The sequence below is a fragment of the Myotis yumanensis genome, unplaced genomic scaffold (assembly GCF_028538775.1).
Source record: "Myotis yumanensis isolate MYYU_CA2020_CCGP unplaced genomic scaffold, mMyoYum1.0.hap1 SCAF_10, whole genome shotgun sequence".
Taxonomy (NCBI): Eukaryota; Metazoa; Chordata; class Mammalia; order Chiroptera; family Vespertilionidae; genus Myotis; species Myotis yumanensis.
This window is the reverse complement of record NW_027223761.1, coordinates 71,797,837-71,815,783: the sequence shown is the minus strand read 5'-3', so window position 1 is coordinate 71,815,783 and position 17,947 is coordinate 71,797,837. Positions and strand designations below refer to the sequence as shown.

Sequence of the window (17,947 nt, the reverse complement as noted above, 5' to 3'; positions counted from 1 at the left end):
AAGAAATCCTTTACATTTTAAATCTGTGCATTCAAATAATCCAGTAAGAATTATGCTCACCTTTGTGCATGACATCCAACTAAATGACTTGATGAATCCACCAAATTATTAACCTGCTTTCCTGGAATTATAAATGAATTAATTAGAAAAGAAAAACATTCCTGAGAGAAAAAGTATATTCCTCTGAAAGAAAATGGAACAGATCACACTGTATCACACATCATGAGACAAAAATTTAAATGTAAGCTAATGTACAAGTGAAAACTTTCACATATTAAGTTTAAAAGCAGCTTTGTAATATATAAAATATGGTCACTCATCCATTTTAGAGGAAATACAGAAATGCCTTGCTTCAACTTCAGGCAAATATTATGAATCAGTTTTTGGGTTTATGAATTACAATGTTCACTTAAGAGTACTACTTAGCCCTAACTTTTGGCTCAGTGGATAGAATGATGGCCTGCAGACCGAAGAGTCCCGGGTTTGATTCCAGTCAAGGGCACATACCTTGGTTGCAGGATCCTCCCTGGCCCAGGCCCCGGTTGGGGCTCATGCAGAAGGCAACCAATAGATGTGTTTCTCTCACATGGATATTTCTCTCTGTCTTTCCCTCTCTCTTCCACTCTCTCTAAAAATCAATGAAAAAATATCCTGGGATGAGAATTAAAAAAAGAAAGAAAAGAGTACTACTTAGGTCTAGAAAGATACTTAAAGAAAGCAGTATGTTTTGCTTATTTTAAAAATGTGCCCATATAATTGTCATGTTTGTAAGCTTGTCACCTACAGCACATGTTCTGTAGTTTTAATAACCATATTTTGATTTCTATGGAGTTTATGTGAGAGAGCAGCAAGACATGAAGCTAGAAGGAAAAGCAGAGATGAGACGATGAAGGGCCTTATGTATTTAAAAAAAATTTTTTTTAAATGTTTTTATTGATTTGAGAGAGAGAAGGGAGAGAGAGAGATAGATCTCAATGAGAAAAAAATATCAATTGGTTGTCTCCTGCATGCGCCCTGATCAGGGATGGAACCCACAGTGTGTGCCCTGACTGTAAATCGAACCAGAAACCTTTAGGTATACAGGAGGGCACCCAACCAACTGAGCCAACTGGCCAGGCAAGGACCTTATGTATTATGCAAAAGGTTTCAGAGAGAAACTGTCTGAGTTTTAAATAGGAAACATTCACAAATAGATTTATGTTTTAGAGTCACTCTGGCAGTAGTATAGAAAACGAACTAAAGAAGAAAGAAAACTAGAAATAGGAATTCTAGATAGATATAATTAGACTAGAAGCCTGATGCATGAAATTCATGTAAGAGTAGGCCCTTGCAGCCCTGGCTTCGTCCAGGAGGTCATTCCCCTGTTCGGCTATTCGGTTGATTTGCATATTATGCTTTCATTATTATAGATGGCTCTAAATATTCCAGGTAAGAGACAATGAGGATCTTAAGAGTCAGTAAAGGGAATTTACATAGATATGAAGAATAAAGGAGCAATCAATGGTGATATTAACCAAAGGAGGAAAAGTAGGCAGAGGAGGTCTTTGAGGAAGAAAAAGTGAGACTTTGATAGGCAGAGTGTGAAAGTCTCCAGTTATAGAAAGTTAGAGACGGAGGAGCGTCGTATAGTGGTGGTTCCAGAAGCCATCAATAGTTGGAAGTAAAGAATGGAAAATGTCCAATGCATATAGCAATATCAGGTCACTGGTGACCTCATTTTAAACAGTTCTAGTGGAAACATGAGAAAAGACAGTAATATGGATAAAGAACTGAGAGATAAGAGGGATTGAGGATAAAGGGTTGGCAGGTTGGACAAATCTAAGGAACTTTACAGCCAGGGAGGGAAGGAATCCAAAAAGAAAAGTTGAATATATATATTAGACTAGAGGCCCAGTGCACGAAATTTGTGCACAGATAGGGTCCCTAGTGGCTGCTGGCTGCTGGCCAGGAACCCCCTTCCCTGGCTGCTGGCTGGGGCCTTCCTTCGTTCCGTACCGCCCCTGGTGGTCAGCACACATCATAGCGAGCGGTCGAACTCCCGAGGGGACAGTTTGCATATTAGGCTTTTATATATAATCTACTAGAGGAGTCGACCAAGATGGCGGCGTAGGTAAACACCGGAGACCGCTGCCGCAAACAACCATTTCAAAAATACAACTAAAAGACTGAACGGACATCACCCAGAACCACAGGAAGGCTGGCTGAAGAGAGACTCTACAACTAGAAGGAAAGAGAACAGCAAATCGAGGCTCAGAGGCGGCGCAGTGTGGAAAATACAAAGGTACCGAGGTGCGCGCGAAAGCGGGCTGGTGGCTGAGGGCGCGGTTGTCGTTTTCTGTCGGGAGTGAGTCTCAGACTCTGGGCTCCAGATCCGGGCGAGTCTCTAGGGACCCAGACTCAAATGGGAGAAGCGGGATTACCCGGCATCAGTTGGAACCTGAGGGCAGCTTTCTCTCCGAGGTTTGCAGCGGCTGCCGGGGTTCTGAGAAGCAGAGCCTCTGGGAACGAGACTGAGCGTGGCCATAACTGCTCCCTCCGCCCGCCCTGTTGATCCCGCCCCGCCCAAAGCCTGCGCACAGCCATTTGCCGATCGCCTCAGGCAAAGGCTGGATTAGCGCCTCCCCAGAAGACAGACGTTTTCCGCACAGCTGATTCCTATAGCCAGTCGGCCTGAGGGTCAAATCCCTCTAGTGTTAACTACAACAATTAAGGCTTGGCTAGAACAAGACTGCGCACAGAGACCACAAGGGGGTGCACCAAGAAAGCATAAAAGATGCGGAGACAAAAAAACATGACAGAAATGGAGGATATGGAGCTAAGAATCGCAATTTTGAGGGCTTGCCATAAATTTGTGCAGAACCTCACGAAAACTAATGAGACCCTCGATGCTACGATAAAGAAATTAGAAAGTAAGCATACACGGACTGAAATAAAGAATATTATACCCAATAGCAGACCAGAGGAGTACAATAATCAAACCAAAGATTCGACAAAAAACACCCAATTGGAAAAGCAAAATGAAAAAAGAATCCGAAAGTGTGAAGATAGTGTAAGGAGCCTCTGGGACAGCTTTAAGCGGTCTAATATCAGAGTCATTGGAGTGCCAGAAGATGAGAGACAGCAAGATATTGAAAACCTATTTCAAGAAATAATGGCAGAAAACTTCCCCCACCTGGTGAAAGAAATGGACTTACAGGTCCAAGAAGCGCAGAGAACCCCAAACAAAAGGAATCCAAAGAGGACCACACCAAGACACATCATCATTAAAATGCCAAGAGCAAAAGACAAAGAGAAAATCTTAAAAGCAGCAAGAGAAAGAGGCTCAATTACCTACAAGGGAATACCCATACGACTGTCAGCTGATTTCTCAACAGAAACTTTGCAGGCCAGAAGGGAATGGCAAGAAATATTCAAAGTGCTGAATACCAAGAACCTACAACCAAGATTACTTTATCCAGCAAAGCTATCATTCAGAATTGAAGGTCAGATAAAGAGCTTCACAGATAAGGAAAAGCTAAAGGAGTTCATCACCGCCAAACCAGTATTATATGAAATGCTGAAAGGTATCCTTTAAGAAGAGGAAGAAGAAGAAAAAGGTAAAGATACAAATTATGAACAACAAACATGCATCTATCAACAAATGAATCTAAGAATCAAGTGAATAAATAACCTGATGTACAGAATGAACTGGTGATTATAATAGAATCAGGGACATAGAAAGGGAATAGACTGACTATTCTTGGGGGAAAAAGGGGTGTGGGAGATGCGGGAAGTGACTGGACAAAAATCATGCACCTATGGATGAACACAGTGGGTGGGGAGTGAGGGTGGAGGGTGGGGTGGGAGCTGGAAGGAGGGGAGTTATGGGGGGAAAAAAGAGGAACAAATGTAATAATCTGAACAATAAAGATTTAATTTAAAAAAAAAAAAAAAATAATCTACTAGAGCATAAGTAGATTGCATTAACCTTATAAAGGAGATAATTATTCCTCTAAGAAAGGAAGGAAAAATGATTTTGGAAGTAGAACAGGTACATATTGAAATGGAGTTTACTACTGATAAGTGGGGAAACTAAGTGGCATTAAAGGGCCCAGTGCCACTTCTAAAGCAATGCTCAGAAGCCCCGGTGTGAGGGCAGAGATCACTGGCTGGTTAGATCCGGGGCTGGGGGTACCAAGTGGGTATGGTAGAAGAATGTAGATATGAAGGTTTTTAATTGTACTTAGAAAAATGATTGATGTGGTAGGGTGTAACCCGAATAGTGAAGAAGAAAAACTAGAATGGAACTGAGTGTTCAGGTAAAAGGTGAGGATTCAAACACTAGGAGCTATCACTGGTGGAAGAGAGAGTCAGTGGATACATGGAAATGACAGAAGTTATTGGTCTTTAAAAATTGGTGAAAAATTAAAGATGAAGCTATGGGAGAGGATGAGTGAAAACTTAGAAATGGAAAAAAATCAGAATTCTGAAGGTTAGGTTGTTTGGCAGGTTATCTATATGGGCATGTTGTTACCATAAAGATAGAAAAGTTTTAGGTACAGAAGTCTGAGAACTAGGTGCAATATTCATCAAGGCTCTGGACGAAAGTCTGGTTGTTACTTTGTATATGGTATCTTTTGTTGAAAAAATTGTAATTTTGTATTCAGCACCATCACACTTTTCCATGTATAAATTATGCATTTTTTCATTTTTTAAAAGCAATTCCTTTATCCCAGCATCATTAAGATATTCTCTTACATTTTCTTTTATGCTTAATTGTTTTGCTTTTCACTTTTAGGTCTTTAATCATCTTGGGTTTCATCTTTGTATAAGATATAAGGGAGGGTTCTAATTGTTTCCTGTAATATACATAATAGCCAATAAATTTCATTTATTAAACAATCCATCCTTTCCCCTCTGACTTCTGATGTTACCTTGATCACATACAAGTCCCTATACATACGTAATCTCTTTTAAATTCTATTTTGTTCCATTTATCTTTTTGTTAAAATTGTTGCAAAAACTTTAAGCAAAGAATGGATGATCACCTGTTAGGAATGGTATAAGTACTCAAAAAGAAAATACTGTGGTGTTGTTGCAAACAAATGAATATATAAACATAAAGTTGACATTAATGAACTTAAAAATGTACCTGTACAAGGTTTATTTCTTAGTCCCTGAGTTTTCTGAGACTTTGGAGGCACAGGGAATTGAGGGATACTTCTATTGCATAAAGGTGCTCCCAAAGGCATATGAAGGACCTATAAAAGAAGCCATTAGTTATAAACTATGTTTGAAAAAACATCACCGCACCACTTTTTGTTCAAAAATCTTACCTGCTGAGGAGGAGCAGAAAATGTATTTGCATTCTGACCAACCACAGATACAGGTATCATTCCTACCATTCCTTGGAGTACAGGCTGGACTGGAGAAGCAATTATGATGGCAGATCCTAAAAAACCCCCACAAAATTCAATAAAATAAGATTCTGTCTCATGAATGAACATAAGACACCAAAATAATTACTAATTTGAAACAAACTCTCTAAAATTATAATCCCCTTTTCTTACAATTTACTTTTCTTTTTATGAAATTAATTTAGGAACTGATAAATTAAGAAAATGTGAATTTGAATATTATAGTGATGGCATTTAGTCAAGGTGAATATCATAAGCAAGCATAAGACTCTACAGCCAAGATGCCATATTATATTTATATCTTGATTCCTCTAGAAAGAATAGTAAAACTGATTAGAAAATTGGTGGTCAAGGTTTTAAGCCTGAATCTTATACCAGATTATTAGGGTTCCAACTGAATATTAATATCCCAACACTTGCTCACAACCCCAACCTATTATATCAATGGTATTGGGTCAAAAACGGTCCAGTCAAAATTATGAGAGGAAACACAATGCTTACATGGTCCTTAGAAGTCAACAATAGAGTCTGTGGCTATCATAATTTAGCCCCGCCCTGTAAATGAATCTTTTCCTTACACATGTTCACTAACTGCTCCTCAGGATGATCTCACTTTCATGAATATCTACTTCAGCAACTCAATTATCTACCTACACTTGTGCTACTCAAGATTCCTTCCTTCCTTTTACTCCAAATACTACCTTATTTCTCTAAGTTTCATCTCAAGTTCCATTCTCTACCTTTATCTTATTTTAAATAGCGCTTGATACCAAGTCATCAGGCTTGGTACTTAATTGTTGGTATTTAATCAAATATTATTGTATGCCAATAAATGTAAAAGAGGGGGGGAAAAGTGGGAACCAATAATTAAGGAAATGTAGATGAATGTGTCATAAGTTCTATCTTGAAGGAACATACATAAAAAAATATGACAGGCATGTCAATCAACAACTACAAATAAAATAGCATGTACTAATTGCCACAAGTCCTTTATAAACAAAGAAGTCTAAAGATAGGGATAAATTCTGGAAGGTGGAAGACAGTGAGAAATTACAAAGGGTTTTATGGAGGGAGAAATTCAGGTTGTGTATTACAAGTCTCTCCAAATAGATAATTCCTTGAAAACTGAGACTATAATAGATCTATTTTTTAAAAATTTGCAGAACAATGGGTTTTAGTAGGTATATAGCTATTTGATAAATGAATCTTTCTTTTCTCTTTTGTAGTTTAGCACATGGATTGGCAAGTAGTTGTAAAAAACAAAAGGAAAAACTGTAAACCATCAAATTCCATAGCTTAGAAAATAAAAAAGTTTAAATTAATTAGCTAAAGAGGAGGTATAATCACACACTTCAGAATCTTTACTCATACTACCTATCTATGACTTATTACCGCTTAGTCAATAATTGTATACACAAGAGAAATTAGATCCTACGCCATAGAAGTAAACTTCAGTATGTTCTTAAAGTTACCTTGTGAAAAGTTGGGTGACACAGCTTGGTTGACAGCAAATACACTGTTTGACCTTGGTGGTGTCTGTAATTGGGATGGTGAAGGTTGGGCAGTCATAGGTGCAGAATTTCCAGGCAACACCACAACACTGGACTGACTTACAGTTGTTCCCAAGGCTGTTGGATCAGTCATGCAGGTAGCTATCAGAATGTTATTTGAACTGCCAAAAGTTGTGCTTGTAGCTGGCATCAATTGTATAAACCCCCCATCCTTGGAAGCACATGATGTAACATTGGCTGAAAAAGCAATGCTGTCTTCACTCGGAGTGTTGTTTACTGCAGAGTCTCCAGGTTTAAGCACTAAAAGGCTCTGTTCCATTGAGGCTGAATTCCCTGTTCCTTCAGCAGATGTAATAGCACCTGCAGTTTCTTCTGAAGGCAGGCATTTAGCTAATTCTGCATTTTTGGCAGGTGATTTAGCAGAAGACAAAATTATAGTTGGCACATTTTCTCCACTGATACTAGAAACAGCAGTGTTAAGTTCAGTCTCCGAGGAAACAAAGGAATCATCACTAATGATAATTTTGAGAGAGACAATATTTGATGCATCTATCTCTGCTGAGTTGTTGCTAGCAGGTTTATCACTAGTATTTTGGGACTCAGGGCGAGACTCTACCACTGAAGAGCACACAGGTTCTGAAGGAAGAGAATGTCTTTCTTCTACAAGATTACCTTCTGGAGGTGTCAATGCAACTTCCCCACAGTTTTCATTTTCACCTAATGAGAGAAAAACACTATTTCCATCTTCTTTTGCAGAAGATGAAGGTTCTTGTGAATCCAAAGCAACTTTCTCAGACGTGGAGGGCTGATTTTCATGTCCTGTATGATCTAACTCAATACATGATGAATCATTAGATGGTTGTTTAACTGAAGATATTGAATCTTCAAGACCAATTTCTCCTTGTTCAGATACATTTAAAACTGAACTTTCAACAGACACAGATATACTCTGAAGTGAAGAATTATCTTGGCACTCTGAAAGTTGTGATGTAACTGGTAATACATCATCAATTTCAATTTTACTCTGATGAATTTCTCTAGACTCCGCTGCTTTGGGACCATGGTAACTAGTTTTCAGTCTTCCTACATCTTTAGAATTTTCACAAAATTGGCTTTTTTTAGATGGCTTTCCAGTTAATGGTATATCTTGGGATAAAAGTTGAGAACTTTTCCCAGAGAGAGTTAAGTTTTCATTTTTAGTTTCACCACCAAGGGAAACAAATGAAGTTACTGGTGTATCAGACTGATCTACTTGTAATCGAGATTCATTCGGCACATTTGGAGACAAAGAGTTCTTTTCAACTTCCATAGCCATGTCAGTTTCAGTGAACATTTGATTGGTGTATATTTCAGCACAATGCTGATTACATTTGGCATCAGAATTTACTCTTTGGTTAAAGTCATTTAAATTAGGCACAGACTCAAAGGTAATATCAAGGTTACACTTCTGTTCAGTAGGTACACCTGTTTTGAAGGTTTTTTTCTGGATGCTAGAACCTATCTGGGAAAAATGTCCCTGGGCTTCCTGTCTAAGCTCATCATGGTTGCTGCCATTCTTCAAAGCATTTGATGTGTCTTCATTTTGATAAGATGTACAAAGTGGGGGTTGACCAGATTGATCATCTGCAAAATATTAGCATAGTAAAAGATATGGTGAGTATGTACAGCTTTTGAGGTAGTCATCTTTATATAAAACCTATTTAGCCAAGGAAGTCACCAATCATTGACATACCAGTAAGCAGAAGTCTGATGTATCAAAAGTACTTAAAGGTACTTTTCTTATTATAGATGCCTTTTAAACAAGTGTCAAATTGTTTTTAACCTTCTTGGGAAATAGATGACACAATGAAGGATAAAGTATACAGGTTTAAGAACATCAAATATTTACCAGCATATAAATAAAAAAAGAGGTCCAAACACGCAGTTTTTTCCAAGACACTTGACTTTTTAACTTCTACCATTTCTATTGACCTTATCTGATATATTCTTTTTTAAAAAAATATATATTTTATTGATTTTTTTACAGAGAGGAAGGGAGAGGGATAGAGCTGCCTCCTGCACACCCCCTACTGGGGATGTGCCCGCAACCAAGGTACATGCCCTTGACTGGAATCGAACCTGGGACCCTTCAGTCTGCAGGCCGACACTCTATCCACTGAGCCAAAAATGGTTAGGGCTAATATATTCATAAAAGTGAAATGGGGCCACGTACATTTCGCATGATCAACATATGATGTTATTGTATATTGTTTGATATTCAACACACATTTACTGAAGATCAACCATATGATTGGTACTGGGAAACAAAGATGAATGACCTTGGAGAAATCAGTATAGTAAGGAAAGCAGATACAGATCAGAAAGCCATAATAAAACATGATAAAAACTGTGAAAGTATAGGAACAAAAGGCATCTCTTTTTGCTTTGTGAACAAGTGTTACAAAGGAGGTATTATATCTTGAAAAATGTAGTGTGACAGCTGGAATAAGAAGAAAGGATACTTCAGAAAATAGCAGAGTACTGAAAAACTGCATATGGTATTCACAGGTTAGGACAGAAAACAGTAACAATTAACAATATAAAAAATACAGGAAATGTTAATCAACAACCATGTAATTGTGTTAATGTGACACTGGTAAAATAATATTTGGTACAGAAAACATTTGAATCCTTATTGTGGGGAAATTAGTGGAGATTGCAGTCAGGCTAAATAAATTCACTAGTCAAGTTTCAATGAAGTGGGAAGACCATCTGAGAAAATAAATTTCAAACCTCATTTTGTGCATGGTAGAGCTTAATTGAAGCATGATGTTTCACACATACTATGTAGTGAGAAAGATATACCCCGCCATAATTCAGGCGAAGAAGAAATGGAGGACTGGACTTGGGTGTAGGCAGAGGACTCAAAGTAGAAATGTAGTTTAAGATTCTCCAAAATTAATTTTAGTAAGACATGATGCAAATCTAGGAAACCATCAGGGTTTTTAGGGGTGATAATATTTAAGAACGCATGAGCAGAAATGATTACTTTGGCATAGCTTGTTGTAGACAGAAATGAATACAGGTGGTACTAAAGAGGTCTAGAGTTTAGCAAGAAGTATGAGATGCCAGGATAATGTGAGAGAAACCAGGATAATGGTTATCTTTGAGGAACAGGGATGGAAAAAATATTGATTGGAAAGCAATATGAAGAGAGGTTTTGGTGATGCTGTGGTGTTTTATTTCTGACTTGAGAGATGGTTATATAGTATTTGCTGGACTATAATTCAATGAGCTATATACATTTTTTACTGTGCAGTTCTGTACATGTGTTGTATTTCACCAAAGTACACTTTAAAGAAAACTGGCAAATATTTAAAAGATCTAAAATGAACATGTTTGCTATCTTCCCTCATTTAATAAGTAGTTATTGTGGGGGCAATTATGTGCCATATTGGTACTCCATGGGAGGCAGAAATACATACAAAGAATTGAGTTAGACACAGAGAAGTATTACCTCAAACCTCATAAATCCTTAACTCAAGAAATAACATATAATTTCCTCTAAATAAGGGAGCTATAAATACTGAGCAGTCAGCTAAATTTGCTTACTAGCCTGAATGATTAATACCACACACCAACCTTATATATTAGAGATGTGAATTTGTGGCTCAAAAAAATTATGTCAAATGTTATAGATTTTTGTTGAATTGGTCAATACTACTAATACCAATTTGTTCATGTCAAGAATCTATTGTATCATGGGAGAGTAAGTATTAAAAATTCATCTTTTAATCAAAGAACTAAAGCCTGGGGAATAATTTTCTTTTTATATTTTTATAACGAAGAGAGAATACTAGAAATACAAAAATGACCTACGTTGTAATTTGAACTTCCAAATTAGACAGGGGTTTTTGCTTTTGAAATTTTGAGACTGACATTTAGGGTTTGGATTGATGATATTAACAAAGTCAAATTCTTACCAGATTCTTCTGTTTTAAAAGAACCTTTAACTGTTAGATTAGTTTCATCTGCTAAGACTACATTGGGATTGGTTTCCATATGCTGACTGGAAATGCCTTGTGATAAATTTTTATTATTCTTTGTTTTACCTGTTAAAAAGGGAACAGGGAAACAATCGGTTACATGACTAAAATAAAAATAAGCATCAATTAATGAAGCTTGACAGTGGTCAAGCAAATGTTAGACATTGGTTTTAATTATGGTATTTTGGATGTTTTTAATATATTGCCTTATATATGACTGACAGGTACAAAGATTTTTCCACCAGACAGGTATTCTTAAACTTTAGCCTAGAATCACCTGGGAAAGGGGGCCACAATTTTGCATTTTTAACATATTCTCATATAATGCTGATATTGCTGGTTGAGAGACTACATTGAGAATTACTGCACTAGGCCATAAGGTTGAGGGAAATAGCCAACTTTTTGTATTCCTTCTGTATTATCCAACTGTGTCTGGTATAATGTATGTATAGTAGCAGACTTCAACACATTTGTGCTGCCTGGCAAAAATGTCCACAAAAAAACCCCTAAAATTTAAAAACACTGTTCTGCATTTTTTCAGCTTAGCTAAAGTTTCTTTAAGAAAAAACAAACAAACAAAAACTCCTTCCATATCCGTATAATGTTTAATGAAAATAGGAACTTTTTTCAGATGCTCTGGGAAATGTTGCTTCACTTTGGTTAAGTTTCCAAAGAAACGGAGAAACTTTTTTCTTCTAATTGCCTTGAAAGAAACGGTCTTCTTACCATAGTCAAAGAGATCAAAGAGTGCCTGAAATGCTGGATCTGATTCTGTCTGTTCCAGTATATCCTGTATAGCTTCTTCAGACATATGGATTTCACTCTACCAAAAACAAAAAACAAATCCCCACTGAATATGGTTTAATACTGGAAAATAAGATATTCTCAAACATTAAATAAACACAGGAACTATACACAAATATAAATACAAAATAAAATCAAGCTATAACTTGACATATAATCCTATATAATAAAGAGCTAATATGCAAATGGACATCATGCCTTTGCATGGGGGGAACCTGAGGCCGTGTCCCCTGCCCCAGGACAGGGGGACCTGAGGCTGGCCTCCCCCCCCCCCCCCCGCCTGGTGGGGCTTGATGGGGAACCTAAGACTGCGCCCCATGCCCAGCCAGGGGACCTGAGGATGCACCCCTCGCCCTGTAGGGCTTGACGGGGTTGGGGCCAGCCAAGTCTGGGTCTCGTGCGATTTTGAGGCACATGTGGGTGGGTAGGAACTTGACTCTGGGTCCCATGGTACACCCCAGACTCTGACAGGAGGGAGATTTTCATATACATTTTACTAATTTTCTTTCATCTCTGGCATTTCTATTATAGGGAAAGGGCAAATAGCAATATTAAAATATTTCCTCTAATTAATTCCCTTTTAATGTGCACGAATTTCTGCACTGGCCCACTAGTATTGTATAAGTTTAGAGTGTACAGCTAGTTACTTGACCTACTACATACAATGTAAAATGATTCCACAATAAGTTAACATCCACCATCTTATATAGACTAAACTAAATAAAAAATATTATTACAGTGATTTGTATAGCCTAAGATATCTCGCTACCTCCAGGTCTGGAAAATATTTTTAAAATTCCTACTTCACCTATATGTATAACTAGCTGTTCATGCCTTAGTGAATTTGATGCATATACTATTCAGTTGGATATTATGTCTTGTTGTTCTTTTACTTATTATTATCTTATTTTTTTTTAATTGATTTCAGAGAGGGAGAGGGAGAGAGATAGAAACATCAATGATGAGAGAGAATCATTGATAGGCTGCCTCCTGCACGTCCCCTGCCCATAACCTGGGCATGTGTCCTTGACTGAAGACTGACACTCTATCCATTGAGTCAAACCAGTGAGGGCATCTTGCAGTTCTTTTAAAAAGCTATCTAAACCTGGATATTTAACTTTTGACAGATACTGCACAGCATTATAAACAACCAATAGCAGAGGTTTATATCATCACTTTAACCTCTCACAGTATCTAACAGAGTGCCTTGATTACAGTAACCACCTGATTTTAGATGTTTGTGGAGAAAATATAAGGAAGGACTTTGAGATTATAAAAATTTAGAATACACAATATGTATTTGTTAACCATTAAGATAGAAGAGGCTGTAAAAAGCAGTAATGATAGATAATGTAAAGGTTGCTTTATAAAAGCTTATCCTGTTTTGTTAAATTTACTGAATTTCACCATGGGAGAATATAAATGTATTTTTGTGTATGTTTAAAAAAATTATTCTAAAGGAACTGACAAAAAAAAATTCAATGGTTTTTACCAGAATTCATCCTCTGAAAGAAAACCCACTATAACGAATTCATTTTGTGGGCATGGCAACAAACATGATTACACTGTCTGACGGTACAAGTGAAAGGATGTGCTATAGTCACAATCTCAGCTGCTCTTCAAAAAGGCTACTGACTCACAGACGAGTCTTAAAATGTACACCGCTGAATTATTCCCTCACCAGCTCACATACTCACCCTCACTGAAGAGCAAGTGACTGTTATCCCCCGTCTTCCTTTTCTTAGTAGGAGGTCTCACAAAATTACTCATTTAGTTAGTCCTGTTCATTATATTTAGTTAAATATTACTTGAATCCATTTTTTTTGGAAAAACTTTTATAGTTTATAGCAGTGCAGAGAAAATTAATGTGTTACACACTGCTGCTTATTGCACACAAACATACCCACTTATGAATCTTTGAGTATTAAATACTTTGAAATACATGACTGATTGTTACATGGACACAGGAAGTGCTTTACTGATATCTGGAAGAGTTGGTTAAAGTTATTCGATGGGTTTTATTACTTTTACCATTTAAATAAGGCAATTTTAATATATATAAATCAAATCATTATGCTATATGCCTTACATTTATACAGTAATGTATGTCAATTGTTTTTCAATAAAACTGGAAAAAATTGTTAAGTATCACTTAACAATGGGATATGTTCTGAGAAATGCATCATTGGTGGATTCTGTCATTGTGTGAACATCATACACTAGCACTTGCTGCATCCCACAATCAAAATTACAACTAAAATACACAACAGCCATCATTCAGAACTGCCTGAAATCCAACTGAGAAGATGTAGCCTACTGTAGCCAGGGTATATGTTATAGCTTATTGCTCCTAGGCTACAAACCTGTATAGCATGTTATGATACTGAATACTGTAGGCAATTTTAACACAAACACATAAGTACTTGTGTATCTAAATATATCTAAACATAGGAAAGGTTCTGTAAGAATATGGTCTAAAAGGTTAAAAATGGTATACCTATACATAGCACTCAGTATGAATAGAGCTTGCAACACTGGTAGTTGCTCTGGATGAATCAGAGTGAATGTGAAGGCCTAATACATTCTTTACACTACTACAGACTTTATAAATATTGTCCCACAAGCCCTTCTCGTGCTTCCTCCCAACAGGGTAAGCAAGAGAACATCGAAGCTGCCAATGCTGCTCTATGAACAGGGATGTGAGCTAGACTAATTGGAAATATAGCTGGGTACGGCATAAATCACTCTAAGAGTGACTGTCAGGAGGAAGTGATAGGTGGCCTGAGAATCAGCAGGAATAGACAGAAATCAAGATGGAAAGATACAGGAATATCGGGGATAGTCAGGATGATGTGGTTTGGGCTATTGCATATTGGACCAGTGTTTAGATTAAGGAACTTTGGGGTAGCCATAAAAAAATCAGGGCTCCCCCGCTGGCATGGCTCAGTGATTGTGAGTCGACCTATGAACCGGGAGGTCACATTTCAATTCCCGGTTGGGGTACATGCCTGGGTTGTGGGCTCGATCCCCAGTGTGGGTTGTGGAGGAGGCAGCTAATCAATGACTCTCTCTCATCACTGATGTTTCTATCTTTCTCTTCTTTCCTCTCTGAAATCAATAAAAAAATATTTTTTAAAAATGAGGATGTTTAACATGGACATGGTGTAATACTAAGAACTCAATATTTTGACTTTGGAAATTTGTTTTTCATTCCACTGGCACAAAGGTCTCTCTCAGGCATTGAACTGATGAAAGAAATAAAACTTTTCTATGCTTCACAGCATTACAACCTGAAAATATTCCCAAAGTACAGGGTCAGGCTGGCTCCACACCACCACAGAAAGCTTTTATTAAAGGGGCAGTGTCACTCAATAATTGCTAAGGTAGCTCCTGTGGACCTGTGTCCTTGTACAGGGCCATAGGTCCTCAACAAAGAACTTACAACAATGTCCTCTGGCTAGATCTGGGAGGGCTGTAGCGCACTCCGAATATGTAGCACTGAGGACAGGCTCCTCTGTACTGAAACAGGTCAGTAGCTGACTGACGGGGATGAAACCTGTGCACTCAAAATTGAGGTGCTGTGAGTGAGAAGGAATCTACAGATTGCCAAGTTCCACTGAACTTTGCTTCTGTAAGAAAAAATATTCCTCCTGAATCACATATCTTCCCATTTTTACAGAAAATTCAGTTCCACTCATAATCTTCTTATGGAACCACCTTCGTATATTCGGTCCATCACTGATCAAAACATTTTGTGGCACATGACTATAATGCAATTTTAATGATTATCTGAAAACTCACTAACAAAATTTTAGGAACAGATTACATTCAGACAATAAAGAAAATTTATATCTTAATTATTTTAAATAATTATATATCTAATCTGTTGGCAATGGTTTTGGAATAAAACCAAAATATCATCTTTTTATACACATATAATTTTTTACTGATTTCAGAGAGAAGGGAGAGGGAGAGAGTTAGAAACATCAATGATGAGAGAGAATCACTGACTGGCTGCCTCCTGCATGCCCCCTATTGGGGATCGAGCCCACAACCAGTCATGTGCCCTTGACCAGAATCAAACCTGGGATCCTTCAGTCTACAGGCCAACACTCTAGCCACTGTATCAAACCAGCTAGGGCCAAAAGACCATTGTTTTTAACTATGAATAAATGTATTGCACACACAGCCACCCTTACCCATACCTGAAGTCCCAGGAGTTCATCAATTGAAGTTTCTGGTTCAGTAGGGTTGCTATCTGTTTGCTTAGGTGCTTGAGCAATATTGTTGTCACTGTAATGCAGAAAGGAAAATTTTAGTATAGTTCCTAATTAGGCAAAAACAAGTAGGCATTTTAAACATACATAGCTTACCTAGTCAAAAATTTATTAATGTTCTCTGCAAGCTTTTCTTGAAGAGATTTGTTGCTTAATATTTTTTCTCGTGCATTTTCAATAACCAGTTGCTGGAAAAAAAAGTCAGTATTAGCAAAAGGACAGATAGAATATTATGTTATTTATGAAAAAAACAAACAAACACAAAAAAAAAACAAAACCAATTAATGGAAGCTGGATAGTTTTAATAAATCTAGGTGGAAAATCAGAAGTTATGGTGGCTACCTCCAAATTAATACCCCAATACTATATTTTATACTTTATAAGTGTTCAAAGATCCTTCACCAACTCCTTCTGCAGCAATTACAAAATACAGTTAAAAATTCTAGTTTTTCATACAAGATTTTTAATAATCTGACTCCAATAAAATGCTCTATTATGATAGGTAATTCAACAACATTGTATTTACTGTTTCTTAAACATACAGCTGTTACTTCCTTGGTGCATTTGCATAAGTATCTATTCTGAAGGAGCTGTCTCTTACTGTTAAACTTCACCACTCTCTATCCCAAGCAATTCAACTACACAGTCTTTGTAAATATATCAATATTTTAAAACTCAGGAATATCTTCAATTGCAAAGTTTGGGAAAGTCACTTACTTTTTCTACTGCAAATGCATTTGGATCCTGGAAATTCCATATTGTTGACTGAGGTCCAGACAAAGTGCTATTTTTCCTCTGAGATTCACTGAAACACATTTTAAAAGCTAGTCTTTCAAGCAGTATGATTAAAAGATTCAATGGTAATTATATAAACATAGTATGTACATTATAAAAATAGACATAAATCTTAACATCATGATAAAAGAGATATTTTCTTGATTTGTGGTAGGAACAAAGAGCAGTAGAGTGGAAAAGAATTATAGTCTTGAATTAAAAACACACACATGAATTTGAAGTCTAGCATTACCACTTATTAGCTATGTGGTCTATAGACAGGTAGGCTATTACCATCTGATTCACTTTATAATGGGTAAGACCAACTGCATTATTGGGTTTATGAAAGAATTGAATGAAATAAAGTATATGACTTTATAAATAGGTCAAGGTTCCTATAAATGTTAGATATTATTATAGTTGTTTTTCTATTTTATATGGTTAAGTGAGAAAGTTTGCCATAAAGAAAGCTGAGTTAGCCTTGAATGAGAGAAAATGACACTAAATACTCTAACTAAAATATCCATGACATGGCAGGTGAGATATCAGGAAAAAAACACTCCCATTTTAAACTAATATCACTCTTTTTTGAATATCCTTCAAACAAAGACACATGGGTTAAGAAGGACAGAAGAAACTTTTCTCAGACTGTCTCTGAAAAGATCACCTACTAGCTCAGTGATGGCGAACCTATGACACACGTGTCAGAGGTGACACGCGAACTCATTTTTTGGGTTGATTTTTTCCTTTGTTAAATGGCATTTAAATATATAAAATAAATATCAAAAATATAAGTCTTTGTTTTACTATGGTTGCAAATATCAAAAAATTTCTGTATGTGACACGGCACCAGAGTTAAGTTAGGGTTTTTCAAAATGCTAACACGCCGAGCTCAAAAGGTTTGCCATCACTGTACTAGCTATTGATTTAGGACTTAAATATGTGTTTGTATACCTTAAAACATGCCAGTATTACTTATATTCATTTAAAAAATATTTATTTAAAAAAACCCGAGATAACAGCAATTTTAAGAAATACTTTTCTGTATCACTACAGAAAAAACATATTTCCAAATGAAGTGATATGCCATTATTATTAAGGCTAGAGGCCCAGTGCACGAAGTCGTGCATGGGTGGGGTCCCTTTGGGTGGCCTGTGGGG

General features: G+C 36.9%; 1 protein-coding gene across 2 annotated transcripts in view; it reads right to left on the bottom strand.

The window, feature by feature from the left end:
• NPAT (nuclear protein, coactivator of histone transcription) overlaps positions 1–17,947 on the bottom strand; it is a 62,601-nt gene that overhangs the window by 4,771 nt on the left and 39,883 nt on the right. Inside the window, exons 8-16 of one of the 2 annotated variants that reach the window (XM_070425979.1) lie at positions 16,731–16,818; positions 16,110–16,201; positions 15,942–16,029; positions 11,659–11,755; positions 10,870–10,998; positions 6,869–8,530; positions 5,316–5,431; positions 5,132–5,240; positions 61–121 (exon numbers count right to left, since the gene is read on the bottom strand). In XM_070425979.1, the coding sequence (XP_070282080.1) occupies positions 61–121; positions 5,132–5,240; positions 5,316–5,431; positions 6,869–8,530; positions 10,870–10,998; positions 11,659–11,755; positions 15,942–16,029; positions 16,110–16,201; positions 16,731–16,818 (2,442 nt within the window). The remainder of the gene's footprint in view (positions 1–60; positions 122–5,131; positions 5,241–5,315; positions 5,432–6,868; positions 8,531–10,869; positions 10,999–11,658; positions 11,756–15,941; positions 16,030–16,109; positions 16,202–16,730; positions 16,819–17,947) is intronic. The other variant, XM_070425981.1, reaches the window with a different exon arrangement.